Source organism: Mytilus edulis, chromosome 9, assembly GCF_963676685.1.
Source record: "Mytilus edulis chromosome 9, xbMytEdul2.2, whole genome shotgun sequence".
NCBI classification, from domain to species: domain Eukaryota; kingdom Metazoa; phylum Mollusca; class Bivalvia; order Mytilida; family Mytilidae; genus Mytilus; species Mytilus edulis.
The window spans coordinates 58489741-58502980 of NC_092352.1; the positions used below are offsets into that span (position 1 = coordinate 58489741).

The following is a 13240-nucleotide window of genomic DNA, read 5'->3' on the forward strand; positions in this document are numbered from 1 at the left end:
GGTGTTGATTTTTATTTGTAAACGTGTCGTTTTGCAATGTTGCATGTCCACCAATGTCCAGACATTGTGCAAGAAAATATTTGAAGAATATACGATGCTACTGGACATTTCTGCATGGCGTTGGCCGCGTCAATGAACACATTTTTCAAACTACATACCCCAAATTGATGTCATGATTGCGGTCAAGTGTGGATAAATTTGGCCTAGTGCTTTCAGAGGAGAAGATTTTTGTAAAATTTTACAGACTACGACGGATTATAAACCACGACAGACGCCAAGTGATGAGCCATTTGGGCCATGTAAGCTAAAAATGGCTACAGAAGGGGTCATAGAACCTTACTGATTTAATGAAAATGATGAATGCCTTCTGTGTGTTGTATAAAATGTGAGTTCATATATTACATGTAGTGATGCTGCGGTTGTGTATTTTGGGGTGTAAAAAGCTCCACGTGGACATTAGTCATTAAAAAATTATCATATCGGATACACATACATGTATAAACTGATAAATCATTGTCATATGAAAATATGTGAACAGCCGACTGATCTTTGAAATGTTAAAGTTTATTCCCTGCATCTAAAAAATATAGCTCAGACGATCGTCTAGTCTTCTTTTAAATTGTCTACAGTTAGAAATCGCAGATACATTACTTTCATGTTGTCAATCGCCGATCCAATCATGACACTTATTGGATTGCATCCAAAGGGAAATAACTGGAAATGGTATTACAATGTTCTAAAAGATAGCTAGCAGAACCGATCTTAAATTGCGACAAGTTTTAGCTTTCTAAAAAACTATAGACTGCTTCGCTCTACACTAATTTAAGGTTATATGTGTGCATATGGTTGTTAAATTAGTATTGGAAATGTCGTATTTTTAGATATTGATTGATATTAAATGGCTGTACTTTAAGAGTGTGCGTTTTACACCCATGCTTTTGCAAAAATTAAATTTCTTCAAGTTGAAAATGAAAATTATTATAAATTTATACACGACTCTTGCCTATATTGTCAGAAGTTATAAAATACAGATTATGCATTTCTGTAAAAGTTTGTTGTATAGGAACATTGTTTAGCAAAGGAAATCGTGCAAATTGCAGAGTAACATGCAATATAATACGTATTAATAATTGATATTTCAATATTGAAGTTATCAGTGAAATGTATGCATTATAAAACGAACATGAATTAATGACAGTTGAATGGAACTAAAATGTACACAGTTCATTTTCTGGCATTTAATGTCTTATCATGGACAAGAAAAGTCTGTAAATCTTTATCTCATTTAAGCCAAAAGCTGTTGCTGTATGTCAGTCGCATTAAATGCAACCAATCCGAAGCTATACGTGATAAGTTATTTATTCAAGATGGCGTGTATTTCGACTGAAACTGTTAGCTCCACACCGTGATGCAAAGCAACAATGCGCTTTAGCTATAAAAAATCCGAGATGGGGTGTAACACCAACATTTATTAGGCAGCAACCATTTGATTTTCTGGGGGGGGGGGGGGGGGGGGGGCTATGGTTTTTTTTGGAAAAAAAGTTTGTTTCTAGTTTTTGGAGAAAAGCTGCCACTATATGTAATGCTAAAATTGAAAGAAAAAAATTGTTTTCAACTTGTCGCGAAAAAAATAGATTGTTTTTCGCCATAGGCGAAAAAAAAAGTTTGTACAGAAAAAAAAACATAGCCCCCCCCACCCTCCGAAAATCAAATGGTTGCTGCCTTATAGAATACAAGTCATGGTTTCTAAATTCTAATTCACAGCCAACTACAAATTACAAATAAATCATATACTCCTTGATAGTATCAATTATTGCACAAACATTTATAAGTGTCGGGTTGTTGTCTCTTTGACACATTCCCCATATCCGTTTGCAATTTTATAATGTAAGGGAATGGCCATTCAATTTTAAATGAATAAAGTGGGTATTTGGGTGCAACGTTTTTTTCTTTCAAAATATATTCTGATCCCTAATATGATGGCTACAAAAACGTTGAAACTAAACAGTAACAAAACATGATTGTTCCATTTCAGTGCAATTGTCAGAATGCAATTTAAGATCAGCAAACATAAATTACGTTCATCTAAAAATTGTTTTCTCCTGTCAGAAAATACTGAAAACGGAGTCAGTTCGCAAAAACCTAACGATTAAGATTGCTCGTAAGTCATGAACAATTCAGTATACTTATGACGTTTTTTTTTTGTGAAACTGACTCCTGGGTTGTATAATTTTGTTGTGCTTTTCCATTACAGTCATTGGATATAAAAGACAAATTGAACCAGACATAAGTGATGAACATTAAATAGAGAATCTTAGCAGACAACATAAAACCACTTCATATATTTCTGACAAATCTATTGGAAGAAAACTAAACAATTTTGAAGATAAAAAACACTTGTCATCCAAAACATGGCAGTATCTGAAAGACCGACATTCATTAGCTGCCACATTGCAGTGTTAGTTGTTTGCGATTGATGCCTTTCCAATAAATAGAGATCCTTGGATATTTAAAGATGAGTTGAAACTTATACCTGTTATGGACAGTAAATAGAGAATCTCAGCAAACAGCATAATACCAAATCTTATGTTTTGACAAAATATTTGGATGAAAACAATAATAATTGGAGGATGAAAAAGTAATTTTCATCCAAAGTATGGCAGTTACTGAAAGATATAATTTAATCATAATGGAAAATGACAAAGTGAAATGTTTGACTTGCATTTTAACCTTCTTCACGTACTGCAACATTTGTGTTAGTTGTTCGTGATGACTGTCTTTCCAGCAAATGTTAAAACACATTATTTAATAAACTATCTATAACGTAATTTTTTTTTATGTTTTACTAACGTTGATTGCTGTTGTGAATTTTAAGTAAAATTTGTAATGTGCATGCATAATGATAAAATTGGTATTTAAATGAATATCTATTATGTTTAATTGATAACATAGGGTTTTTACCTAAATATCATTTTTGACAACATTAGTTTATAATATAAATTTAATGTTTAATAAAATCAACATTTACTTAATATACAATGTTTAATTACTACACATTCTATAACTTAATGTCCCACACTTGTGACATTATTTTTCTAACCAAGAAACTAAGATTGCATTCCTTTACAAGTTGTCTAATGTATAAATGCACAATGAAATATCTCCGCATTTTGATTTGCAAAAATTGAAAAAAAGTGAATTATAATAAGTAGCACTGGCAAACTAACTCATTCAGTTAATTCCCATCAAAGAATTATACGTCTTGTATAAAGATGCATTTCCCTCAAAATGTCAATCCTCATTATCTTGTCCTTATGTTAGTGAACAGGTTTTTTTATCTTTCAACATACAGCCATACAGGTTTTTATGACTTATAAAATAAGAAATTATGTGCTCATTATGCTAAAAAGTCTGCATTTTTTACTCCCAAAGAATTCCATAATGCGTAAACACATCGCATACATTGTATAAGTTTAAAATGACAAACAAACCTTAAAATTTTTATGTTTTAATAACATAAGGGTAAAATTAAATTCAAATTGTTTTATTAGCAATGATGATCTGACTTACCCCAATGTATTAAACATTAAAATATTGTTTTTTGTTTATATCAAATTATTACTTAAAATAGATTGACAAGTTTACCGACTCATTAAGTTTTTCAAAAATATATTTTTCTAGATTTGTTTTTTATTAAAATATATTTTTTTAAAACAGTATTTCCCATCTTAAATGATAGTTAATCACAAACTAATTTTGAAAATATAATTTTGAAAGCAAAAGTATCATCAACTTATGAAGATAATAAGCCAATTTACAAAGTCACGTTCCAGTTTCAAATAATAACTTTACACTGATTCCCAAAATATATAGTTTCTAAAACCTTTTTCTTAAAATAAGGGAGATAAGTTGTTACTTCCGATTTAAAAAGTTTACTTCTGGTTGACATTTTCCATATCATATGTCTTCCAACCTTATTTAAAAGACACAATGGCTCTATCATGTATAAATAATGATATAGAGTAAAAGAAAAGAGGGACGAAAGATACCAAAGGGACAGTCAAACTCATAAATCTAAAACAAACTGACAACGCCATGGCTAAAAATAAAAAAGACAAACAGAAAAACAATAGTACACACGACACAACATAGAAAACTAAAGAATAAACAACACGAACCCCACCAAAAACTAGGGGTGATCTCAGGTGCTCCGGAAGGGTAAGCAGATCCTGCTTCACATGTGGCACCCGTCGTGTTGCTTAAGTGATTACAAATCCGGTAAATAGTCTAATTCGGTAGGTCATATTCATGAAAGGGAAGGGGATTGTAGTTACGACGTAAGGAACATATCCGATATCATTTGTGAAACGGTTATTCCATAACGGTCAACCAACTCGTGATGGCGTCCGTAAAATAAAGGTCAAAATATAGAACGTCAAATTTACCTTTCCCCTTGAATTAAATTTCAAAGTCATATAGCAGGTACTTCAAATCAAATGACCCCAAGTCTCCACTATAATATGGGATATGAGTTCTATCCCAATACAGCTAATTTTAAGTGTAAGAGGGGTGGAAAGTCCCATCAAAAGTAAACACACCCTTTGCAACTAAAATATACATTTTAAGACGTACTGTAACTAACAAAATTAGGACAAAAAAATATGTCAATACCTAATCATTCTTATGCGGTTTCTGAAAAGAAGCAAGGATAAGCCAAACAATTATAACTTGTCATTGACCTTTGACCATGATTAAAGTCACTCAAAAAGGGCAAAACACCTTTAGGGGTCAATTGACAATTTTGGTCTAGATAGATCTTACTTTGCTGAACATTATCGCTGTTTAAATAACACGCCGGTGAGCTATAAAATATAGGCTCTCAAGAGCCTGTGTCGCTCACCTTGGTCTATGTGCAGATTAAACAATGGACACAGATAAATTCATGACAAAATTGTGTTTTGGTGATCATGATGTGTTTGTAGATCTTACTTTACTGGATATTCTTCTTGCTACTATTATCTATATCTATAATGAACTTGGCCCAGTAATTACAGTTGAAAATATATTATAAAAATTTATTCAAGATAATAACCAAAAACTGCAAAATTTCCTTAAAATTACTTATTCTGGGGCAGAAACCCAATAACAGGTTGTCTGTTTTGTCTGAAAATTTCAGGGAAGATAGATCTTGACCTGATAAAAAAATTATCCCTGTCAGATTTGCTCTAAATGCTTTGGTTTCAGAGATATAAGCCAAAATCTACATTTCCCACTATGTACTATTTTTAGCCATGCCGGCCATCTTGGTTTGTTGGAAGGGTCACGCCACTAATTTTTAAAATTAGATAACCAAATGATGATTGTGGCCAGTTTGGTTAAATTTGGCCTTATAGTTTCAGAGGAAAAGATTTTTTAAAAGAATACTAAAATTTTAGAAAAATGGTTAAAAATTGACTATAAAGGGCAATAACTCCTTAATGGGTCAACTGACAATTTTGGTCATGTTGACTTATTTGTAGATCTTACATTGCTCAACATTATTGCTGTGTACAGTTTATCTCTATCTATAATAATATTCAAGATAATAACCAAAAACAGTAAAATTTCCTTAAAATTACCAATTTAGGGCAGCAACCTAACAACGGGTTGTCCGATTCATCTTAAAATTTCAGGGCAGATAGATCTTGACCTGATAAACATTTTTACCCCTGTCAGATTTGCTCTAAATGCTTGGGTTTTTGAGTAACAAGCCAAAAACTGCATTTTACCCCTATGTTCTATTTTTAGCCATGGCGGCCATTTTGGTTGGTTAGCCGGGTCATCGGACGCATTTTTTAAACTAGATACCCCAATGATGATTGTGGACAAGTTTGGTTTAATTTAGCCCTGTAGTTTCAGAGGAGAAGATTTTTGTAAAAGTTACAACGACCGACGACAGACAACGGACGACGGACGCAAAGTGATGGGAAAAGCTCACTTGGCCCTTTGGGCCAGGTGAGCTAAAAAGTGTATTGGAGATTGGTCAAGAAAAATAAACAATAATAACAATTTTGTCTCAATCATTTTCAGATTGATCATACACATGTGTCCCCCCTTTTTTGTAATTGTTTATAGACACGATTCGCCCGTATTCTATAGATTGTTGCTGAACTATTCAGGCTTATACCAATATTGATAAAAACAATAAATATTTTAATTATCTAACACTGAATTGTCAATCAGAATGAATATAAAGGTCGCAGGATACAGATCTCAGGCCATTGTTAACGACGATCGTTGTTTCTTCTTTCAGGAATTCTGTTGTTTGTTGAAGTCGTCATTTCATAAAATTGAATATAAACTTACATTATTTTACGTATTTCAGTCATTGTAAACCATTATCCGACAGCTAAATGATGATATAGGTCATCGCTTGAACATCCTCCATTTTCTTTTAAAACGAAAACAAACATTCAAATGCCCGGATGTGTATATCTTTTTCAAGCCGATCGAAAACCATGCATATATATGTCAGGATCGATTATATATCTTAGATAATTTCTTAACGAATAAGTTCCGATACTTGTATGAAGTATCAAAAAATAAAAGATATATTAAGCTATCATTTGAGACAAAATTTCATTACATATATACGGGGGAACCAATAATTAATCGTGATTAAAGTTAGTGTACACTTTATCTCGGTTTGTACCGATTTGGTGAAAAGTGACATATATAGAAAAATGGGGGTAGGCCACTTCAGAAATCAATATCTTTCTTATTTCTCGATAGTTTTTTACCATCAAAACCGTTTTGTAATCGCATTATATCGATCTTTCGTGTGGCATTAGTTTGACATAGCTAATATTTATACTTTTTTTTGTACATATACCTACAGTTAAGGTGTACACCTCAACTGTACACTTTACTGAAGTGTACAGATTATGTCCAAAAATACCCCCGAAGTGTGCAGTTTAACCCCTAGATGTAGATATATATATATATATATATATATATATATAACAAGTCAAAAAGGGTACAACATCACCATTAAATAACTATAAAATACACAAATATTAGATATTTCGGATAACAGATATCCTTCTTCGGTAATTGCACAATGACAAATGAATCATGTCAATTCAAATTGAGACTCTATCAAAATCTTGATTTATACAATTTAAGCGAACGCTGGAACAATTTTAAAATTTCCAAACACACCGCAAAGACTACAGAAATATGCCAAAAATAAAAATAGTTATTTACGATGTGAAATGGCACAACTCTAGATTTCCAAAGGTTGTGACAGTTGAGATGTTATAATTGCATTGAGGGCAGTCCTCAAACAAAAAAATCAAAAATGTCCTAACCGATCAAGGATGGTATAAATTAGACAACGGTAGGGCAATTACAACAGAAACTACATATTTAAGCCTCCCAAACGAATATCAGTATAATACTGATTGAAAAAATAAGTATTGTATAATGAGGTAAAATAATTGAATGTGGCAACGTACTTATACATCATCCCGAATCAATGAAAACCTGTAATTTAAACTGTTATTTTAAAAATAATTTCGAGCTGTAAAGCCAGTACTAAATCCGGCGTTGTTTGAAACAGGTAGTCACAGGAAAATGAGGTTTTTGCCTACTCCCAATAAAATAGATGATATGAAACTGGGAGATGACCTTGATAACTTTGCTAGAACCCTCAGAATCAAAGAATATTTTGGTAACAAGGATAAAGAGGTGGATAATGAGAAAGACACAGACACGTCCGACTCGGAGGAAGAAATCATAATTCCGCATTTTAAAAAGAAGAGTTCATGGATTCCAAAACCTAGTAAATCTGCTACACTGGAAGATGTTATCGACAAAATCAAATCGGATGTTGTTCATCTAGCTAGCAACAAGTACTCGTCATTTTACAACACCTCTCCTGACGAGAAAAAAGCCATACAATCGCTAAGAAACCGAGATGATATTGTGATAAAACCAGCAGACAAGGGCAGTGCCGTTGTGATAATGGACAAAGCTAACTACATCGCGGAAGCAGTGCGTCAGCTCTCTGATGAGAGATTTTATAAAAAGCTAGACTATGACCCTACTTCCGAGTTTAGCTCCAAAATTATCACTGCGGTACAAACCATGTACAATGACGGTCACATAGATGAGGATACAATTGGTTATTTAAAGCCAGAGAATGCCAAGCCTGGTCGATTGTATCTTCTTCCCAAAATACACAAGGTTAACAACCCTGGTAGACCCATTGTATCCGCAAACGGCCATCCGACTGAGAAAATCTCGGAATTCGTCGATTTTCATTTAAGATCTCATGTAGAAAATCTTCCTTCCCACATTCAAGACACTACAGATTATCTTCGTAAAATGGAATCCATGAACCCTCTTCCTCCGGAAACCCTCCTTGTCACTTTAGATGTCACCTCATTGTATACCAACATACCTCATGATGACGGCATACAATCTTGTAGGGAAATATGGGACTCGCGCAACATTTTAGAACCACCTACTGAATGTTTAGTCCAGCTGCTTACTCTGGTCCTGAAATGCAACAATTTCACCTTTAATGGTGAGCATTACCTTCAAATTAACGGGACAGCGATGGGGCCGAAAATGGCACCGTCTTACGCCAATATTTTCATGGGCAAATTAGAAAAACAAATTATTGCAACATCTTTATCCAAACCTTTGTCTTGGTTCCGTTTCATTGATGATGTTGACATGAAATGGATTGAATCTCAACAAAAACTGGATGATTTCATCAGACATGCAAACAACGCCCACCATTCAATTAAATTTACGTATGAAATTTCCGACTCTAAGATATCTTTCTTAGACACAACCACATCTATAAAGGACGGTGTCATATCAACAGACCTTTACTGTAAACCCTCAGATAAACATCAATACCTTTCTCCCCAAAGCTGTCACCCCAAACACTGTACAAAAAGTATCCCGTACAGTCAAGCTCTCAGAGTCAAGCGGATTTGCTCCTCTGAGGAGGCCGTCACGAAACGGTTACAGGAACTTCGCGGATTTTTGACAAAACGAGGTTATAAGAAATTGGACATAGATAAGGGGTTTGCGCGCGCTAACAATAACAGCCGCAATGACCTCTTACAGTACAAACGGAAGAGGCGCAGCAAAATAGTCCCGTTTGTTCTTACATACAATCCAGCCTTTAATAACCTTTCACGTTTGATCCGTGCCAATTAGCAAACTATTGCCAAACACCCTAAATTATCCAAGATCTTTCCCAATCCTCCTGTCTTAGCTTTTCGTAGACCAGCAAGTCTGAAAGACTTATTTGTTAGAGCTGACGTCTCCTCAAATAAAAGCTGTTCAATTGCAGGATGGTGCAAGTCATGTGGTAACAGACGTTGCCTGACTTGTCAACAAATACTGAATACTCAAACATTCACTTGCCACTCGACTGGGTCTGTGTACACTATATATTGCAATGTAACTTGCAAAACCCAGAATGTTGTATACCTCCTTCAATGTCGATGTGGCATGCAGTATGTTGGCTAGACAGAGCAGCCATTTAACAAACGCATGAATGGTCATCGAAGTGACTACACTTGCAAGCCCGACCTACCCGTAAGTCGTCATTTGAGATCACCTGGACACACACAAGCTGATCTCAAAAACCTTACCATCACGATCATAGACCACAACGAGGGTTGGGCGAAGGTCGACAGAGTCGCTCGGGAAAGATTTTGGATAAGAAAGTTACGGACAGTCTCCCCAGAGGGTATAAATGAAAAAACATAGAACGAGTCCCTCATTTTCCTGTGACTACCTGTTTCAAACAACGCCGGATTTAGTACTGGCTTTACAGCTCGAAATTATTTTTAAAATAACAGTTTAAATTACAGGTTTTCATTGATTCGGGATGATGTATAAGTACGTTGCCACGTTCAATTATTTTACCTCATTATACAATACTTATTTTTTCAATCAGTATTATACTGATATTCGTTTGGGAGGCTTAAATATGTAGTTTCTGTTGTAATTGCCCTACCGTTGTCTAATTTATACCATCCTTGATCGGTTAGGACATTTTTGATTTTTTTGTTTGAGGACTGCCCTCAATGCAATTATAACATCTCAACTGTCACAACCTTTGGAAATCTAGAGTTGTGCCATTTCACATCGTAAATAACTATTTTTATTTTTGGCATATTTCTGTAGTCTTTGCGGTGTGTTTGGAAATTTTAAAATTGTTCCAGCGTTCGCTTAAATTGTATAAATCAAGATTTTGATAGAGTCTCAATTTGAATTGACATGATTCATTTGTCATTGTGCAATTACCGAAGAAGGATATCTGTTATCCGAAATATCTAATATTTGTGTATTTTATAGTTATTTAATGGTGATGTTGTACCCTTTTTGACTTGTTATATATTATATTTTGTAGTGTACAGAATCATATTACATGATCCATCGCCCTGTAAGATTGATCGTTGACTATTTATTCAATCATTTTATATATATATATATATATATATATATATATATATGCTGCTGGTTTGGATCAAATTTTTGTAATGTCAAATATATCAATGGTGTAAAATTTTCCTATATAGTATATGGACTTTTATAGCTGACTATGTGGTATGGGCTGTAAAATTTTCCTATAAAGTATATGGACTTTTATAGATGCCTATGTGGTATGGGCTTTGCTCATAGTTGGAGGCCATACAGTGACCTATAGTTGTTAATATCTGTTTCATTGTGTCTTTTGTGGAGAGTTGTCTCATTGGCAATCATACCACATTTTTTTTTAGCTCACCTGGCTCGAAGGGCCAAGTGAGCTTTTCTCATCACTTGGCGTCTGTCCTCAGTCTTCGTCGTTTACATTTTGAAATTCTTCTAGATAACCACTGAATGGAATGAAACCAAACATGGCATAAATGTTCCTTATGAGGTGTTGACCACGTGTTGTTACTTTGTAGCCTATCCATCATCCAAGATGGCCGCCAGCGGGGGGCTTGTTTAACATTAGGACCCTATGGGAAATGCATACAAATGACTTCTTTTAGAGAACCACCAAATGGAATGAAACCAAACATAGCATGAATGTTCCTTATGAGATGCTGACCAAGTGTTGTTACTTGGTAGCCAATCCATCATCCCAGATAGCCGCCTGCAGGGGACTTAGTTTAACATAGGACCTTTTGCGAAATGCATACAAATGACTTCTTTTAGAGAACCTCTGAATGGAATGAAACCAAACATGGCATGTATGTTCCTTTTGAGGTGCTGACCAAGTGTTGTTACTTTGTAGCTGATCCGTCATCCAAGATGGCTGCCAGCGGGGGGCTTGTTTAACATTAGGACCCTATGGGAAATGCATACAAATGACTTCTTTTAGAGAACCACCAAATGGAATGAAACCAAACATAGCATGAATGTTCCTTATGAGATGCTGACCAAGTGTTGTTACTTGGTAGCCAATCCATCATCCCAGATAGCCGCCTGCAGGGGACTTAGTTTAACATAGGACCTTTTGGGAAATGCATACAAATGACTTCTTTTAGAGAACCTCTGAATGGAATGAAACCAAACATGGCATGTATGTTCCTTTTGAGGTGCTGACCAAGTGTTGTTACTTTGTAGCTGATCCGTCATCCAAGATGGCTGCCAGCTGGGGACTTAGTTTAACATAGGACCCTATGGGAAATGCATACAAATAGCTTCTTTTAGAGAACCACTGAATGGAATGAAACCAAACAAAGTTTGAATGTTGCTTATGAGGTGCTGACCAAGTGATGTTACTTTGTAGCCGATCCATCATCCAATATGGCCACCAGCTGGGAACTAAGTTTAACATAGGATCCTATGGGAAATGCATACAAATGACTTCTTTTAGAGAACCACTCAATGGAATGAAACCAAACATAGCATGAATGTTCCTTATGAGGTGCTGACCAAGTGATTTTACTTTGTAGCCGATCCATCATCCAATATGGCCACCAGCGGGGAACTTAGTTTAACATAGGATCCTATGGGAAATGCATACAAATGACTTCTTTTAGAGAACCACTGAATGGAATGAAATCAAACATAGCATGAATGTTCCTTATGAGGTGCTGACTAAGTGATGTTACTTTGTAGCCGATCCATCATCCAATATGGCTGCCAGCGGGGGACTTAGTTTAACATAGGACCCTATGGGAAATGCATACAAATAGCTTCTTTTAGAGAACCACTGAATGGAATGAAACCAAACAAAGTTTGAATGTTGCTTATGAGGTGCTGACCAAGTGATGTTACTTTGTAGCCGATCCATCATCCAATATGGCCACCAGCTGGGAACTAAGTTTAACATAGGATCCTATGGGAAATGCATACAAATGACTTCTTTTAGAGAACCACTCAATGGAATGAAACCAAACATAGCATGAATGTTCCTTATGAGGTGCTGACCAAGTGATTTTACTTTGTAGCCGATCCATCATCCAATATGGCCACCAGCGGGGAACTTAGTTTAACATAGGATCCTATGGGAAATGCATACAAATGACTTCTTTTAGAGAACCACTGAATGGAATGAAATCAAACATAGCATGAATGTTCCTTATGAGGTGCTGACTAAGTGATGTTACTTTGTAGCCGATCCATCATCCAATATGGCTGCCAGCGGGGGACTTAGTTTAACATAGACCCTAATGGGAAATGCATACAAGTGACTTCTTTTAGAGAACCACTGATTGGAATGAAACCAAACAAAGTATGAATGTTCCTTATGAGGTACTGACCAAGTGATGTTACTTTGTAGCCGATCCATCATCCAATATGGCAGCAATGGGGAACTTAGTTTAACATAGGACCCTATGGGAAATGCATACAAATGACTTTTTTTTAGAGAACCACTGAATGGAAAGAAATCAAACAAAAGTATGAATGTTCCTTATGAGGTGCTAACCAAGTGTTGTTACTTTGTAGCCAATCCAACATTCAAGATGGCTGCCAGTGGGGTGACTTTGATTATCATAGGACCCTATGGGATTTGCATAAAAAAGTTTTCTTCTAGAGAACCACTAAATTGAATGAAATCAAACATAGCATAAATATTCATTTCCTAATTAGGTGGTGGCCAAGTGTTGTTACTTTGTAGCCAAATTTTATCTGTTTTTATATGATTTCAAAAACCCAAGTAGAGTCAGGTGAGCGATACAGGCTCTTGAGAGCCTCTAGTTTATATTGTTTGGATTTTACCAAACAACAATATATG

General features: G+C 35.2%; 1 protein-coding gene across 1 annotated transcript; it reads left to right on the forward strand.

Moving 5' to 3' along the window:
* The first annotated feature begins 7614 nt into the window (after positions 1-7614).
* On the forward strand, positions 7615-12828 carry LOC139490077 (uncharacterized). Its single transcript, XM_071276930.1, has 2 exons — positions 7615-8884; positions 12785-12828. Exons 1-2 carry the CDS (start codon positions 7615-7617, stop codon positions 12826-12828), a joined length of 1314 nt encoding a protein of 437 aa, XP_071133031.1.
* The last annotated feature ends 412 nt before the right edge of the window (positions 12829-13240 follow it).